The sequence below is a fragment of the Somniosus microcephalus genome, chromosome 3 (assembly GCF_052327205.1).
Source record: "Somniosus microcephalus isolate GS21.2 chromosome 3, FLI_Smic_1.0, whole genome shotgun sequence".
Taxonomy (NCBI): domain Eukaryota; kingdom Metazoa; phylum Chordata; class Chondrichthyes; order Squaliformes; family Somniosidae; genus Somniosus; species Somniosus microcephalus.
In genome coordinates this window covers 234,067,629-234,080,884 of record NC_140989.1, presented here as the reverse complement: position 1 = coordinate 234,080,884, position 13,256 = coordinate 234,067,629, and the positions used below count along the sequence as shown (strand labels likewise).

The 13,256-nt window shown below is 45.0% G+C and overlaps 1 protein-coding gene across 1 annotated transcript in view; it reads left to right on the top strand.

The window, feature by feature from the left end:
* The window catches only part of astn1 (astrotactin 1), a 3,287,998-nt gene that overhangs the window by 1,455,740 nt on the left and 1,819,002 nt on the right, over nt 1–13,256 (top strand). Inside the window, exon 11 of the mRNA XM_085982255.1 lies at nt 5,571–5,762. Within this exon, the coding sequence (XP_085838381.1) occupies nt 5,571–5,762 (192 nt within the window). The remainder of the gene's footprint in view (nt 1–5,570; nt 5,763–13,256) is intronic.

Below are 13,256 nucleotides of genomic sequence, written 5' to 3'. Positions count from 1 at the left end.
TTAAAGATCTTGTGCGGTTCATAAAGCCAAACTCTTACTTCCTGCGCCATATTTATAATGATTACCTGTCACTGCTACGTGTCCACTCTATTATCTATTCCCCACAAATCACTGAAAATTCTTTTGAAAAGGACTGCCATTTTTTCCTCAGTGACTGAAATTTCTAATATCTAAAATATGTTTTAAACAAAATGGGGGGAAAAAAACTAATTGCATATTACAGAGTAAAATGATTGAATTCATCAACAGAATTGTTTTTGTGCCCTTTAATATCTTCATTACAATTTATACTTGTAAAACTTAGCCTCTTCCAAAGTGCTGGAGCTTGGATTTGATATTTTGCCAGAGCTGTATGACTGTTAACTGATGGCACTCTTGTGTAGTCTAAGCATGTGCAGTCCCTCCAAATTCCCAGGATGCATCAGTAGCATTTAGTCAAGGGAATTGCTGGAATATTTTCCTTCAGCATCGAAGTTTCTGCTTAATTTTTCAAAATTATTTTTTTAAAAGCTAGAGAACAAATTTCAAAAGCTTTATTCAGTTAAGATTGTATTGTTTTTTTAACATTCTGTATGTGTGTATGTATGTATGTGAGAAGAAGTAAGAACAAATGACAGGTTACACTGTTGTAGCTGTTTTCTGTGGTGTAAACGTCAGAAAATGTATTAAGCTGAGAGAGAGAGTGACAAGAGAGGGTGAAATTGGTCTTGGGCAGTAGCGCAAAATGGGCTATAGCGAACCGGCAGCCAGTTTTACACCCACCCAAATTTTGTTTCTATTGACTTCAATGAAAGGGAAAATCGTGCAGGATGTAAAACGGTTTACCAATTCCTTATCATCCATTTTGTGGTACTGCCAAAGGCCAATTTCACATCCTGAGGGTATAAACATCAGAGGCCCTGTGCCACTGGCAGGGTGTGACATGCAGCAGGTAACTTATCATGTAATTGTATGTACATTGCCCATGATTTCATGTCCATTAATGCCACTAGAATAAAAAATCATGGTGTCAGGGCCCTTGGAGGATTCCCTACAGAGTTCACCCTAATTTGAATTGTGTTTTTGTTTCAAATTGAAAACAAATGAGTTGAATTTTGAAAGCAGACAGAAAACAACGAATTATCATCTGTTAATCATTTATGTTTGGTGATAGTTAGAAAATGTAAATGTTCTAATTACTAACAGCTGCCAGACACAGAGTGCAAGAGAAACAGACAGAAAAGTTTTGCGTGAGAGCGAGAGAGAGGTAGGTATAATTAATGAGTGAAGCAAACAGCTTAGCCTGTACACAAGGACATGGTACAAGCCTGTTCAGAAGAGGGGAGAACCCAGCAACACTGACTCACCCTTCAAGTCAAACTGCTGGGAAGTTAGGGTGCCCTTATCTGGGAGGTTTGGTGCTTTGAGCATGGTTGAAAGTGATGAGGAAGTGGGGGAAGGGAGACCTGGGTCCAAGGACAAGATCACACTATTAAGTGGAAGATCTCTCTGAAATTTGAAAGAAAATTAGTTACATGGTTGTTTCAAAAAAAAGATTTCTGCATCATATATCTCTGTAAAATGCTACCTCCAAAATGTTTAGCATCAAAAGTCTAAAAAATAAATGTCTAGCATCAAGACCTTTTAGTTATTCCAGTGCAGGCTTTCTACATTTTTGACAATTAACATTTTTTTACACATGGTGCTGGAGTTGGGAGGCACTACAACCATCTGTGACAAATTCAGAAATTGTTTAACTTGGAAAAAAAATCTTAATTTTCCTAAGCATCACAGACTTGATTATTTTTTGCATGATAGCTGGTGAAGAATTAAATTGTCTAGACATAGGAAATTGCTTTTGAATGGGATTTAAAAGAAACAAGGGGTGGGAGCAATCACCAAATTCAGATTGTAATTTTGAATCCTCAGTATGATTTGTTAAACAATGTTCGGAATACTCCCACTTTCTTTCCCTCCTTCCGCCATGTTGTTTCCAGGCTCCAGACCACATAATCTGCTCCCAAGCCCCAGTACCAGTCTCAGTCACAATTTTCCAACTCCACCCTAGCCCCCTGCCCACTCCATCCAATCTACCAACAACAAGACCCCATGTCCTCTTCCTAGACCATCCCAGTCTGAGACTGAACCCCAGGTTTCTTTTCTCTCTGCTATGTGTTTGAGCAGCTCTCCATGCCCAATTCCAGTAGCCACTATCTCCAATGTGTGTTGGCTGCCACCTTCAGAAACTCAGTAAAAGAACCATTGAGAGACATCCAGAAAAGAAAGGCAACAGAGGGGAAAAGAGACTTGCAGAAGCTGAGAGAAAGACAGTTTTGGAAATAATCAGAGATACAAAAATGACAAGGGCAGAAAAATTGGGTTGCTTTGCGCCTCCTGTTAGTGCCCTAAGAGGGCGCTAACGGGGCGCAAAGCAACTAGCGCCCGGGTGCGGCACTGCCCACACCTCCCGCAAAATTCAGCAGAAGGTTAGCGGCAGTGCTAACTGGTAGTGCCGAGGCGCCGCGTCATCGCCGTGTGCAGCGCCCCGGCCGTGATCTTTGGGAGCGCCCCCTGACTTACCGCCGGATGCTATGAAAGGCGAGGTGCAGCGTGGCCATTTTTGTTGCTCCCGTCCCCGGCCTCCTGAACGGCCCCCCCCCCCCCCGGAGTGCCGGCTACGCTCCAAGAGCCCGGCACTTCTCTTGAGTGCCGGGCTCTTTTGCCGACACTCCCAATCCCCAGGGGCCCAGTTGGGCCCCGGGTCGCGCTGCGCAAGGCCCCTCCCCTTTAAGAAGGGGAGGAAGGCCTGCAATACCGCGGCACATAGTGCCACGATATTGACTCGCAGCACCCCAAGAGGGATGCAGAGCGCTTCCAGTCGCACCCCGCTTCCCTCTTGGGGCGCAACCACTCAACTTCCAGCGCAGGGGCGCTAATTTTTCCGGCGATGTTAGCGCCCCAAATGGGGCACTACTCAATTTTTAGCCCAAGGAATGTGTGTGAGAGCTGTGCAGAGGAAGCGGGGCAAACAGGTGGCAATACTGAAATATAACTGGCACTAAGTAAGAGAGACTCCATCACTGATGCTGAATGAAAAGGACATTGATACTTTTTATTGTGAATACAGTAACACCATGAGATGTCACTAGTATTGGTCAAGATATAAGTCAAGACCATTGAGGCTGCTGCAACAGCTTTAGGTGTGGCTATAATTTTTTGAATTTCCTTTCAGAGTAATTGTCGTCCCTGGAGTTAATTTCATTGTCTGTTTGAGCAGTTGCAGTCCCAAATCCCCAAGTTAGTTTTCATAAACTGAGTGAGGATCATTGCCACCTAATTCCCTATATCTGCCTTCAGTGTTTGAATGGGGCTTTCAGCTAGCTTCCCAGCATCAATCTTCTTAGACTGAGCTTGGATTTTCACTCTTACCTCCCTTCAGTTTTAGTAATTGAACAAAAATCTCTAATTACTCATTCCTGTGCAGCCCTCCTATTCTTATGTCAATATTCCTCATCTGAGCAAGGACCTTCAATCCCCACCTCCCTGGGTCAGTCGTCATCACCTGAGCGATGACTGCCACTCACATCTCCCTGGGTCAATCTCCATTGTGGGGGTTTGACTTGAACTCTGATCCTTCCCACCTCTCTATATTGTACCTCATTATCTCTGGTTAAATTTGTGGGAAAATGCCTTGCATGCTAGGATAAGATATCTTAGCTTGTCTTGGACATTGACATAACCACGCTATGCATCCACGTAATTTGTAAAACCAGGTTTCACTTTAATGTTTTTACTAAATGAAGCAGTTCTCTCTACACCATTAAATACAAAGAATGTGTGTGCTCTGTAGACAGAACTGCATAGCATCAGGCTGTTTACATGAGCTAAGGAGATCACCGTTAGTGTTTAACCTGCCATTAGCTACTGAGGTGTGTTAGTGATTAATGTAGTAACTACAAGTTGACATACCCTATACATCTAGAGAAGCTCCATCCAAAGACTGAATAAAGTTCATAGCTATAAAATAAAACTGAGTGATATGTGGATACATTTTGGTTATAATATATATTTTTTGTGGAAAGTTCTTTGACATTGCTAGATTTATCCTGACTATAACGAAGATGTTTGCATGATTCATTTATATCCCAGGAAACTCATTTAATTAGAGGCAGCATCTCCTGATCTCTTTTGCAAAGATGCACAAGCGTTTACATATGTTATTTTTAGAAGGACAACTCCCACTTAATTAAAATGGTGAAAATGCTGAAAGGTCACTTTTTGTGTTGTAGCAGTTTAGTGACTTTTCAGCTTACTCACAGCCATAATTAAATTGGAGTTATCTTTTAAAGAGTTGTAGAAATGAAATTAATTAGTCGACATTCATTAAGCTAGCAACAAAAAATATATTTGAGTAGGAACTCATCTCATCGCCATTACAATCTGACAAAAGGCTAATGATCCATAATCATAATAATGCTGTCACTCTGACTTATCTCATTAGGTAAGCATTATGTACAAGGTAGCACATTGGACTTTTAACTATTTGTTTCATAAGTTTATAATTTACGTGCAATTAATACAATGGCTTATAAATACAACAAATTGGACTAAATTCCGTGTTTCATAAATATATTTCCATCATAGTAAATAGACATGTTTTATGAAGAGTTGGAATATTTGTGCGTTTTGAATCTTGTACTCTGGAAGTGAAAATTCTACACTGTAAATTTGCATCTGAAAGGGTTTATTTGCAGGGCACTAGTATTGAGGGGTCCCTGTACTGTCCTCCCTACGTGTATGTGTCTGTACGCAGTTAGACAGCCAGCCAAACTCCTTTCAATAATGACATGGGAGTCAGGATGTAGCGTCCAAGCTCCGGTGTTTAATAATGCCACACTTGCATGAGGTCAATGAAACAATACAAATCAGTTGCATTGGGTTGGAGTAAAACTGAGAAAGAAAAAAGAAAGAAATGCACCTTGTTACATACATGAGATATAACTAACATTTAAACATGAATAGGTAATGAAACCATTCAACTCACAGGCAATGCTTTCGAAGGCGTAACAATGTAGGATTACAGCAGATTAACTTGCAGCACGCTCCATGCTGGTGTGACCTCTTTGATTTGCTATCACTATACTACTTCCTGTTGAGTGACCCTACTGGCCATTTCCATTTACTGCCATCTACTGGCGGCAACAAAACGTAACTCCTGCAATTATAAGGCAGAACAGTCCCCAATGATAGATCATGTTGCACAGCATATGTAATCGATCAATCCCTCTGAATTCCACTTTGTGGAACTTCTAGATTTTTCATATTAGCTGTGTAAATTGAAATGAAAACAGTGCACCATCTCCTACTCTAATTAATTTTTTTCTAGTACCTCAAAACTGCTGAACTCACACTATTCAGTTTTCCATTCCTCCTACAATCCAGATGCTTTTAAAACCTCTTTGGTGTCAGCTAGCTATTTTTCGATTTACCTGATCTGCATTTTTTAACCTTGGTGACGCTATGTGCCTTCGCTTGTCACCTAAATTTCTCAATTGAGAGAAAATAAACACTTGAATTATTTTTTTTAATAGTTGTATTGAGGACTACAAGCTAGCTTCGGATGGACGGATGTGCCAACTGGTTTCTGAATCCTGCACCAGCGGCCTAGATTGTGCTGATGCCAACATTCCGCTGAACCAGACTTTCTTCAGAGATGTCTTCTATGGTTACAATAACCAGACTAAGGACCCTGCACTTGGTCAAGTGTTCATGGGAACATTCAGGTTAGATTGAATACTCTCCCATGTTCTGTTCTCTCCTCTTCTGCAGAGTCACATAAGCATATGGCTGATAATGAATCAAGACAAGGGTTTGAAGAACATTAAGGCACTGGCTCTTCATGTAATGGTGAAGTGATTTCTTTTCAGTTTGTGGGTGTTGTCCAAGACAGATGGTTGATTGCTATGCCAAGAGGATGTTTGCGAAGTGCATTCATTAGTTTAGAAGCAGATGGCTTCATACTTAGTAGTTCTTCTGTTTTTAACCCCAAGAAAAATAGAAATGGTACAAATAAACCTGTTGAAGGTGAAGTTCTATAAAGTTATCCCTATGAATTGGCACTATGTTAAACCATCCCATTGTACAATAAGTAGATCTTCTTTCGGGTCAAAAGTTTGTAATGGCACTAGTGAATAAACATGAGTATTACATGCATTTTGGTTGTACCAATGCAGAGTCAGGCTCATAGTAAGGTATTTTTTTTAGAACGCTACAGCTTCAGATAAATGAAAAAGTAGGTTCCAGAATTGTAGAACTAGTCTCATTACTATTTTTTACAAACACACAATCTATGCTATTTAGCACATTTGCCCTTGAATAGGGAAGGGGTGGTGGCTAATATTTGAATTTTTTCATTGTTGATTCTTCATGTTAAAACTGTTTGGTGGAATAGCAATGATTTCATATATTACAGTACCATGTTCAGAACTGTGGACAGCTCAAATGTAATCCATATATGACTGGATATGAGCAGTAGATTATCATGGGTTTGCTGGGTGGTCTTGAGACTAATTGCTAATCACTAATGCTTCTGAACTCCCCCTTTTTCAAGTAATCAAATTATGTTTGAGGGTGGCAGGCTGTGCAACAGTCCAAACAAATAAACCTTACCAGCAAGCATTTCCTTTCAATGTGGTGAAAATGATGCTATGGGCAGAAAACCATTCATGTGCTAAACAGCCTTACAATGAGGTCCCGGAGTCACTCTATGCACACAATTGTGTCATTACTAACTGACTTGATTTTGGTGGTGCATTCTATTCCTAATGGGTTTGTGTTCGAATGATCCCTGGTGGTTTACGTAGTTACAATAAATAGCAATTATCTGATTTTTCTTTTCCAGAACCATTACACTGCCCAAGATATCTTGATATCCCTCAAGCAATCTTGTCTTCCAAACCAATTTGATGTCTTGGATGCAGTGTAATTAGAAATATACTGCATTGTGGAAGATCTGCTCTACATTCACTTCACTCTTTTGAGTGCCTCCCAGATACAGATGTTCAGAGATGATACTTGCCCAGAGTAATGAATACAGAATGTACACCAGTGAGTCCCATTCAGACTGATCAATATCCCAAATGTAGTTGGGCAGATCCATTAGTTTCAGCAGTAGGACTTTGTATTATTTACATGAGCGCACCTGTTTTATATGCGTATCTTATGTTGGTTGTAGAAACATTGGCTGGTAATGAATAAACTAAACCTCTGTCACTCAGGAGCTAGGTGGGACTGAATGGAGAATTTGAAAGGCCCTCAACCTGCAAAAATAAAACCCTTCCTTTCTCATTTACAAATTAGGCACTGTATCTGTTCAGCTGCAGGGGAAATGGATTGAGTTATTGCTAGCGCCACAGCTAATATATATTTTTACTAGCTGGGGGGGCCCGGCGTTGCCTAGGCTTTTTTGTAGAACGGCAGTTTACAGGGCCGCGCGGTTGACGGCCGGCCGCTGCAGCTCCCCCGCTCTGTGTCTCGGGCCGAGCGGTTGTCAGGCCCGGCCCGGCCCGAGTGAGCCCAACTCACCTCCCGCTCCGGCGGGCCGGGAGTGGGATACTGTGCTGGAGCCGCAATGTGGGAGTTTGTTGTGCTGGTGATGTCGATGTCAGTATGAAAAAAATGGTGGCGACGTTTCGGGAGGGTGCAGGATTAGACCCGCCCACACACGGAATGAAACTCCCCCCGTGATGCACTGATTGGTCAACCATCAGGTCACTGAACTGTAGGATTGGTCAACCATCACGTCACTCAACGCTAATGAGCGGTAGGATTGGTCAACCGCTAATGAGCGGGATTTTGAACGTTTTTGTATACTGTCCGAAGAATTTTTGTCTGACCAAAAAGTAAATATGCCTATAACACTCCCCTGATCATCAGCTTTCTTTTGATATAACATATGTGTAGGTACGCTCTATAACTTTTGCGTGTATAGCGGACAGACAGACAGACAGACATACAGACAGACACCACTATCCTTTTATATATAACTAGCTAGAGTGCCCGGTGGTGCCGAGGCTTTTTTGAGGGCATGTTGTTGTTGGAAGAGAGAGAGAGAGCGACTGGGGGGGGAAGAGAGAGAGCGACTGGGGGGGGAAGAGAGAGAGCGACTGGGGGGAAGAGAGAGAGCGACTGGGGGGGAAGAGAGCGAGCGACTGGGGGGAAGAGAGAGAGTGGCTGGGGGGGAAGAGAGAGAGCGACTGGAGGGAAGAGAGAGAGCGACTGGGGGCGAAGAGAGAGAGCGACTGGGGGGGAAGAGAGAGAGCGACTGAGGGGGAAGAGAGAGAGCGACTGGGGTGGAAGAGAGAGAGCGACTGGGGGGGAAGAGAGAGCGACTGGGGGGAAGAGAGAGAGCGACTGGGGGGGAAGAGAGAGAGCGACTGGGGGGGAAGAGAGAGAGCGACTGGGGGGGAAGAGAGAGAGCGACTGGGGGGAAGAGAGAGAGCAACTGGGGGGGGAAGAGAGAGAGCGACTGGGGGGAAGAGAGAGAGCGACTGGGGGGGAAGAGAGAGAGCGACTGGGGGGAAGAGAGAGAGCGACTGGGGGGAAGAGAGAGAGCGACTGGGGGGAAGAGAGAGAGCGACTGGGGGGAAGAGAGAGAGTGACTGGGGGGAGGGGGAAGGGGGGGAAAGGGGAGGGAAGGGGGAAAGGGGAGGGGAGAGAAGGGGGGAAAGGGGAGGGGGGAAAGGGGAGGGGAGGGGGAAAGGGGAGGGGAGGGAAAGGGGAGTGAAGGGGTGGAGGGGGGAGGGGGAGGAAGGGGGGAGGAAGGGGGGGAGGGAGGGGGAGGAAGGGGGAGGGGGGAGGTGGAGGAAGGGGGAGGGGGAGGAAGGGGGGAGGAGGAGGGTGGGGGGGAGGGGGGAAGGGAAGGGGAGGGGGAGGGTGGAGAGGGGGGATGGGGGGAGGGAGGGGGGGAGGGGGAGAGGGGGAGGGCGGGGGGGAGGGGAGGGAGAGGGGGGAGGGGAGAGGGAGGGACGGGGGGGGGAGGGGAGGGGTGGGGGAGGTGGGGGAAGGAGGGGGGAGAAAGGGAGGGGGGGAGCCAGCAGACCCTCTCCCCTCTGCCGGCGATGGCTCCGCTGAGCTCCGTGCCGCCCCATGCACTGACATGCCGAGCGCAGCGCCCCGGTCAGCCCGTGCCCCGCCCTCCCGTCAGGTCACCGAAGCGTAGGATTGGTCAATCGTCCCATCACTCGAATCTAGGAGTGCCCGCCCGCACGCGCCAGGAACCCGCCCCCGCCACGCAGCGATTGCTCGACCGTCGGGTCGCTCGACCGTACGATTGGTTGACCTCAACGTCACTCAATGCTAATGAGCAGAATTTTGAACGTTTTTTGGATACCACGGGCACAATTTTTGTCTCACCGAAACGTAAATATGCTTACGACCGTTCTGGAATCGTAAGCTTTCTTTTGATGTAACGCACATGCAGGTACGCTCTATAACTTTAGAGTGTATAGCCGGACAGACACACCGAAGGACAGACAGACAGACAGACAGATAGACAGACAGACAGACAGACAGACAGAACAATCCTTTTATATATATAGATAGATAGATATCACTTCCAATTTTATTTCAGAATAATTTCAATCTGGTGTTCTGAAATGTTCATATTTGCTCTCATGATTGTACCATTGATTTAAAGTATGTGCCACTCAACCACCAGTTTGTGATATATACTGTAAAGGTACTATAATTAGGCCAGACTATCAACTCAAAACCCTGTTCTAAAATGCTGGTCCTCCCTCTTATTAAGGCCAACGTACCTTGGTAACGAGTAGAATGATAATGTTTGGAGTTGCAAAAGGTGCTTAAATGGCCAAATCAAGCTCTTAAACCGATAAATCTATTTCTCCTTCCTACCACAGTAGCATTTGTAATCTTTTTTTAAAATTTGTTTATGGGATGTGGGCGTCGCTGACAAGGCCAGCATTTATTGCCCATCCCTAGCTGCCCTTGAGAAGGTGGTGGTGAGCCGTCTTCTTGAACCGCTACAATCCGTGTGGTGAAGGTACTCCCACAGTGCTGTTAGGAAGGGAGTTCCAGGATTTTGACCCAGCGACGACGAAGGATTGGCGATATACTTCTAAGTCAGGATGGTGTGTGACTTGGAGGGGAACGTGGAGGTGGTGGTGTTCTCATGCGCCTGCTACTCTTGTCCTTCTAGGTGGAAGAGGTCGGGGGTTTGGGAGGTGCTGGCGAAGAAGCCTTGGCGAGTTGCTGCAGTGCATCTTGTAGATGGTACAGACTGCAGACACATTGCGCCAGTGGTGGAGGGAGTGAATGTTTAAGATGGCGGATGGGGTGCCAATCAAGCGGGCTGTCTTGTCCTGGATGGTGTCGAGCTTCTTGAGTGTTGTTGGAGCTGCACTCATCCAGGCAAGTGGAGAGTATTCCATCACACTCCTGACTTGTGCCTTGTAGATGATGGAAAGGCTTTGGGGAGTCAGGAGGCGATATACTCGCCGCAGAATACCTAATCTCTGACCTGCCTTTGTTGCCACAGTATTTATGTGGCTGGCCCAGTTAAGTTTCTGGTCAATGGTGACCTCCCCAGGGTGTTGATGGTGGGTGATTCGGCGATGGTAACACCATGGAATGTCAAGGGGAGGTGGTTAGACTCTCGCTTGTTGGAGATAGTCATTGCTTGGCACTTCTGTGGTGCGAATGTTACTTATCAGCCCAGTCTGTGTACTTTATTGCAAGATTCTGGTCTTCTTTAGTGACTTCTCACAAAACTTCCTCAGAGTCTGGTGATCTAAAAATGTGAAACCTCTACGTATGCTCAGTTTTGCCATTTATTTTTCCAAGTCTGCAGTACACTGGTCGTTGCTGCAGTCACTGCTTTTGTTCAAGGAATGGGCTAAGTTTGTTGGAGTTGTCAGTTAGTTCTTTTCATTTTTCCCACGTGTGAGTTGCTCATCAATCAACTCGAAGTAAAAATGCATTCTGGTAGGCTCAGCACAGCTGCTGTCATCTGAAGCCCCCGCTCATCCGTGTTGCTGCTCTCTTGGCCATTCCCCTGCTGCGTCATACTCTGGAGCTCTCTTCTGCCGGTCCATGCTCCTTATGGAGCCTCTCTTACTGACCCATGCTTTCTGAAGCCCCTTCTCCTGTTCATTCGTGCTCTCTGATCACCCTGTCCTGCTGATCCGCGTTCTCTCTGCCCCTCGCTTGTTAACTGTGGCCTGAGGTTGCCCACGTCTGCTGGTTCCATTTAGCCCTACATCCACTGGTCCTGGAATTATTAAGCCTCTCGCCCACTTGTCCTTGCCTCTTCAGCCCCTTTCTTGCCCTTTTTCTGTTGAGTCCCACTCCGTGCAAAAGAAATGCAGAGGTATAAGAAACATTTGTTAGCATTCTACAGAAATGGTGCAGTGGTTATTTAATATAAAGATAATTCTCTCATCTCTCTTACCTGCCCTCCTCTCGATCCTTTACCTGTTTCTACTTCTGTCTTTGCTTTTTTTTGATGTCTCCTACTGATGCTGCTCTCTCTTCTGATGATCTAAATTATTCAACTGAATGTTTTTTTTAACTTTTAGAATAATCATAGGCACTGGCTGTAGGAGCAGTGGTGTTTCTGACCTGCAGTAACATGATAGCATTGCATCTTTATCACCAGTAACTCACTCCATTTACTCTTGCTTCTTATTATATCGACTTCTTTTGATCTATCTTAACTTGGCACTGAGTACATGAAAAGCAATTTGTATTACCATATCAAATTTCAGATTCGCACAGCAAATTAAATAGTGAACCAAACCTGTGACAGCTTTACTTCTGTTATGGTAATAGATGTCTGATGCTAAACCATTCAATTATGCTGATAGATTTTTTAATACACTCGCCACAAAGTTGAAGTGCTGCAAGATATAGATATTTAACTATCTTGGCCAAACAACTGCCGAAAGATCAGCCTCAGAAGTCTGGGAGCATTCCCACCCTTTCCTCTTAATTTCCCATGAAACAATGAGCATGGAAATAGCAAAAGAAATGGCAGAATGGGTTCTCGCGCTGGAACGAGGTCCTTTTTTGTTGAATGGACCAAAAAAAAAAGGTTTGGTTGGTGCATCGTACAATGAAATGTAAATCACAGGCCCACAAAGTGATATTGCTGAAGGAGAAAATGTTTGGGGCTGAATAAAACATACACAGTGAATCGTGATGACCAATGCCAAATATAAATGGGCGTGCGCCCACCTCACTTTGCCCTACCATGAACATTTAAAAAGAACTCGCATTTTTAAAGCACCTGAGCTCATCTCTAAGAGAAGTCTCGAAACGCTTTACATAACTTTGAAGTGTAGTGACTTTTGTTATATAAGCAAGCACAGCAGACCTTTTGGTTCCACAGTCCTTACAGTATGTTGATGCACTCTGCATTCATAGCATGCCTGCGCTTGTGCTGAAAGTAGTGCAGGTTTAATGGGTTAGGCCATTCCCGTTCGCCCATCACCCCTGTGCTCGCTGACCTACACTGGCTCCCAGTTAAGCGGCTCCCGGTTAAGCAGTGCCTCGATTTCAAAATTCTCATCCTTGTTTTCAAATCCCTCCATGGCCTCGCCCCTCCCTATCTCTGTAATCTCCTTTAGCCCCACAACCCCCCGCGATATCTACGCTCCTCAAATTCTGCCCTCTTGAGCATCCCTGATTATAATCACTCAAACTTTGGTGGCTGTGCCTTCTGTCGCCTAGGCCCTAAGCTCTGGAATTCCCTCCCTAAACCTGTCCGCCTCGCTACCTCTCTTTCCTCCTTTAAGATGCTCCTTAAAACCTACCTCTTTGACCAAGCTTTTGATCACCTGCCCTAATTTCTCCTTATGTGGCTCGGTGTCAAATTTTTTGTCTTAAAATACTCCTGTGCAACGCCTTGGGACATTTCACTACATTAAAGGCACTATACAAATACAAGTTGTTGTTGTAGGCAATTTATTTGTTCTTGGTGTCAAGCTGAATAAAGCAGGGGGTAGGAAATGGGTTGGGGGGTGGGTGCGCGGCGGTCTTGCTCTTGATGTTGGTGGGCATTGTTTCTCAGCAGTCACTATGTTGCTAGGAGACAGGGGGAAGGTGGGGGCGGCCTTGCGCTCCAACATCCTCCAAGACTGCTTTGTAATTTTTCAGTTCCAGGCGGAGGTCAGGGATCACATACTCTTAACTTGGACACATCCGAATATATGAGCTTTCGCCATGAGATCTTTAATATCCACCTGAATAACTGGAAC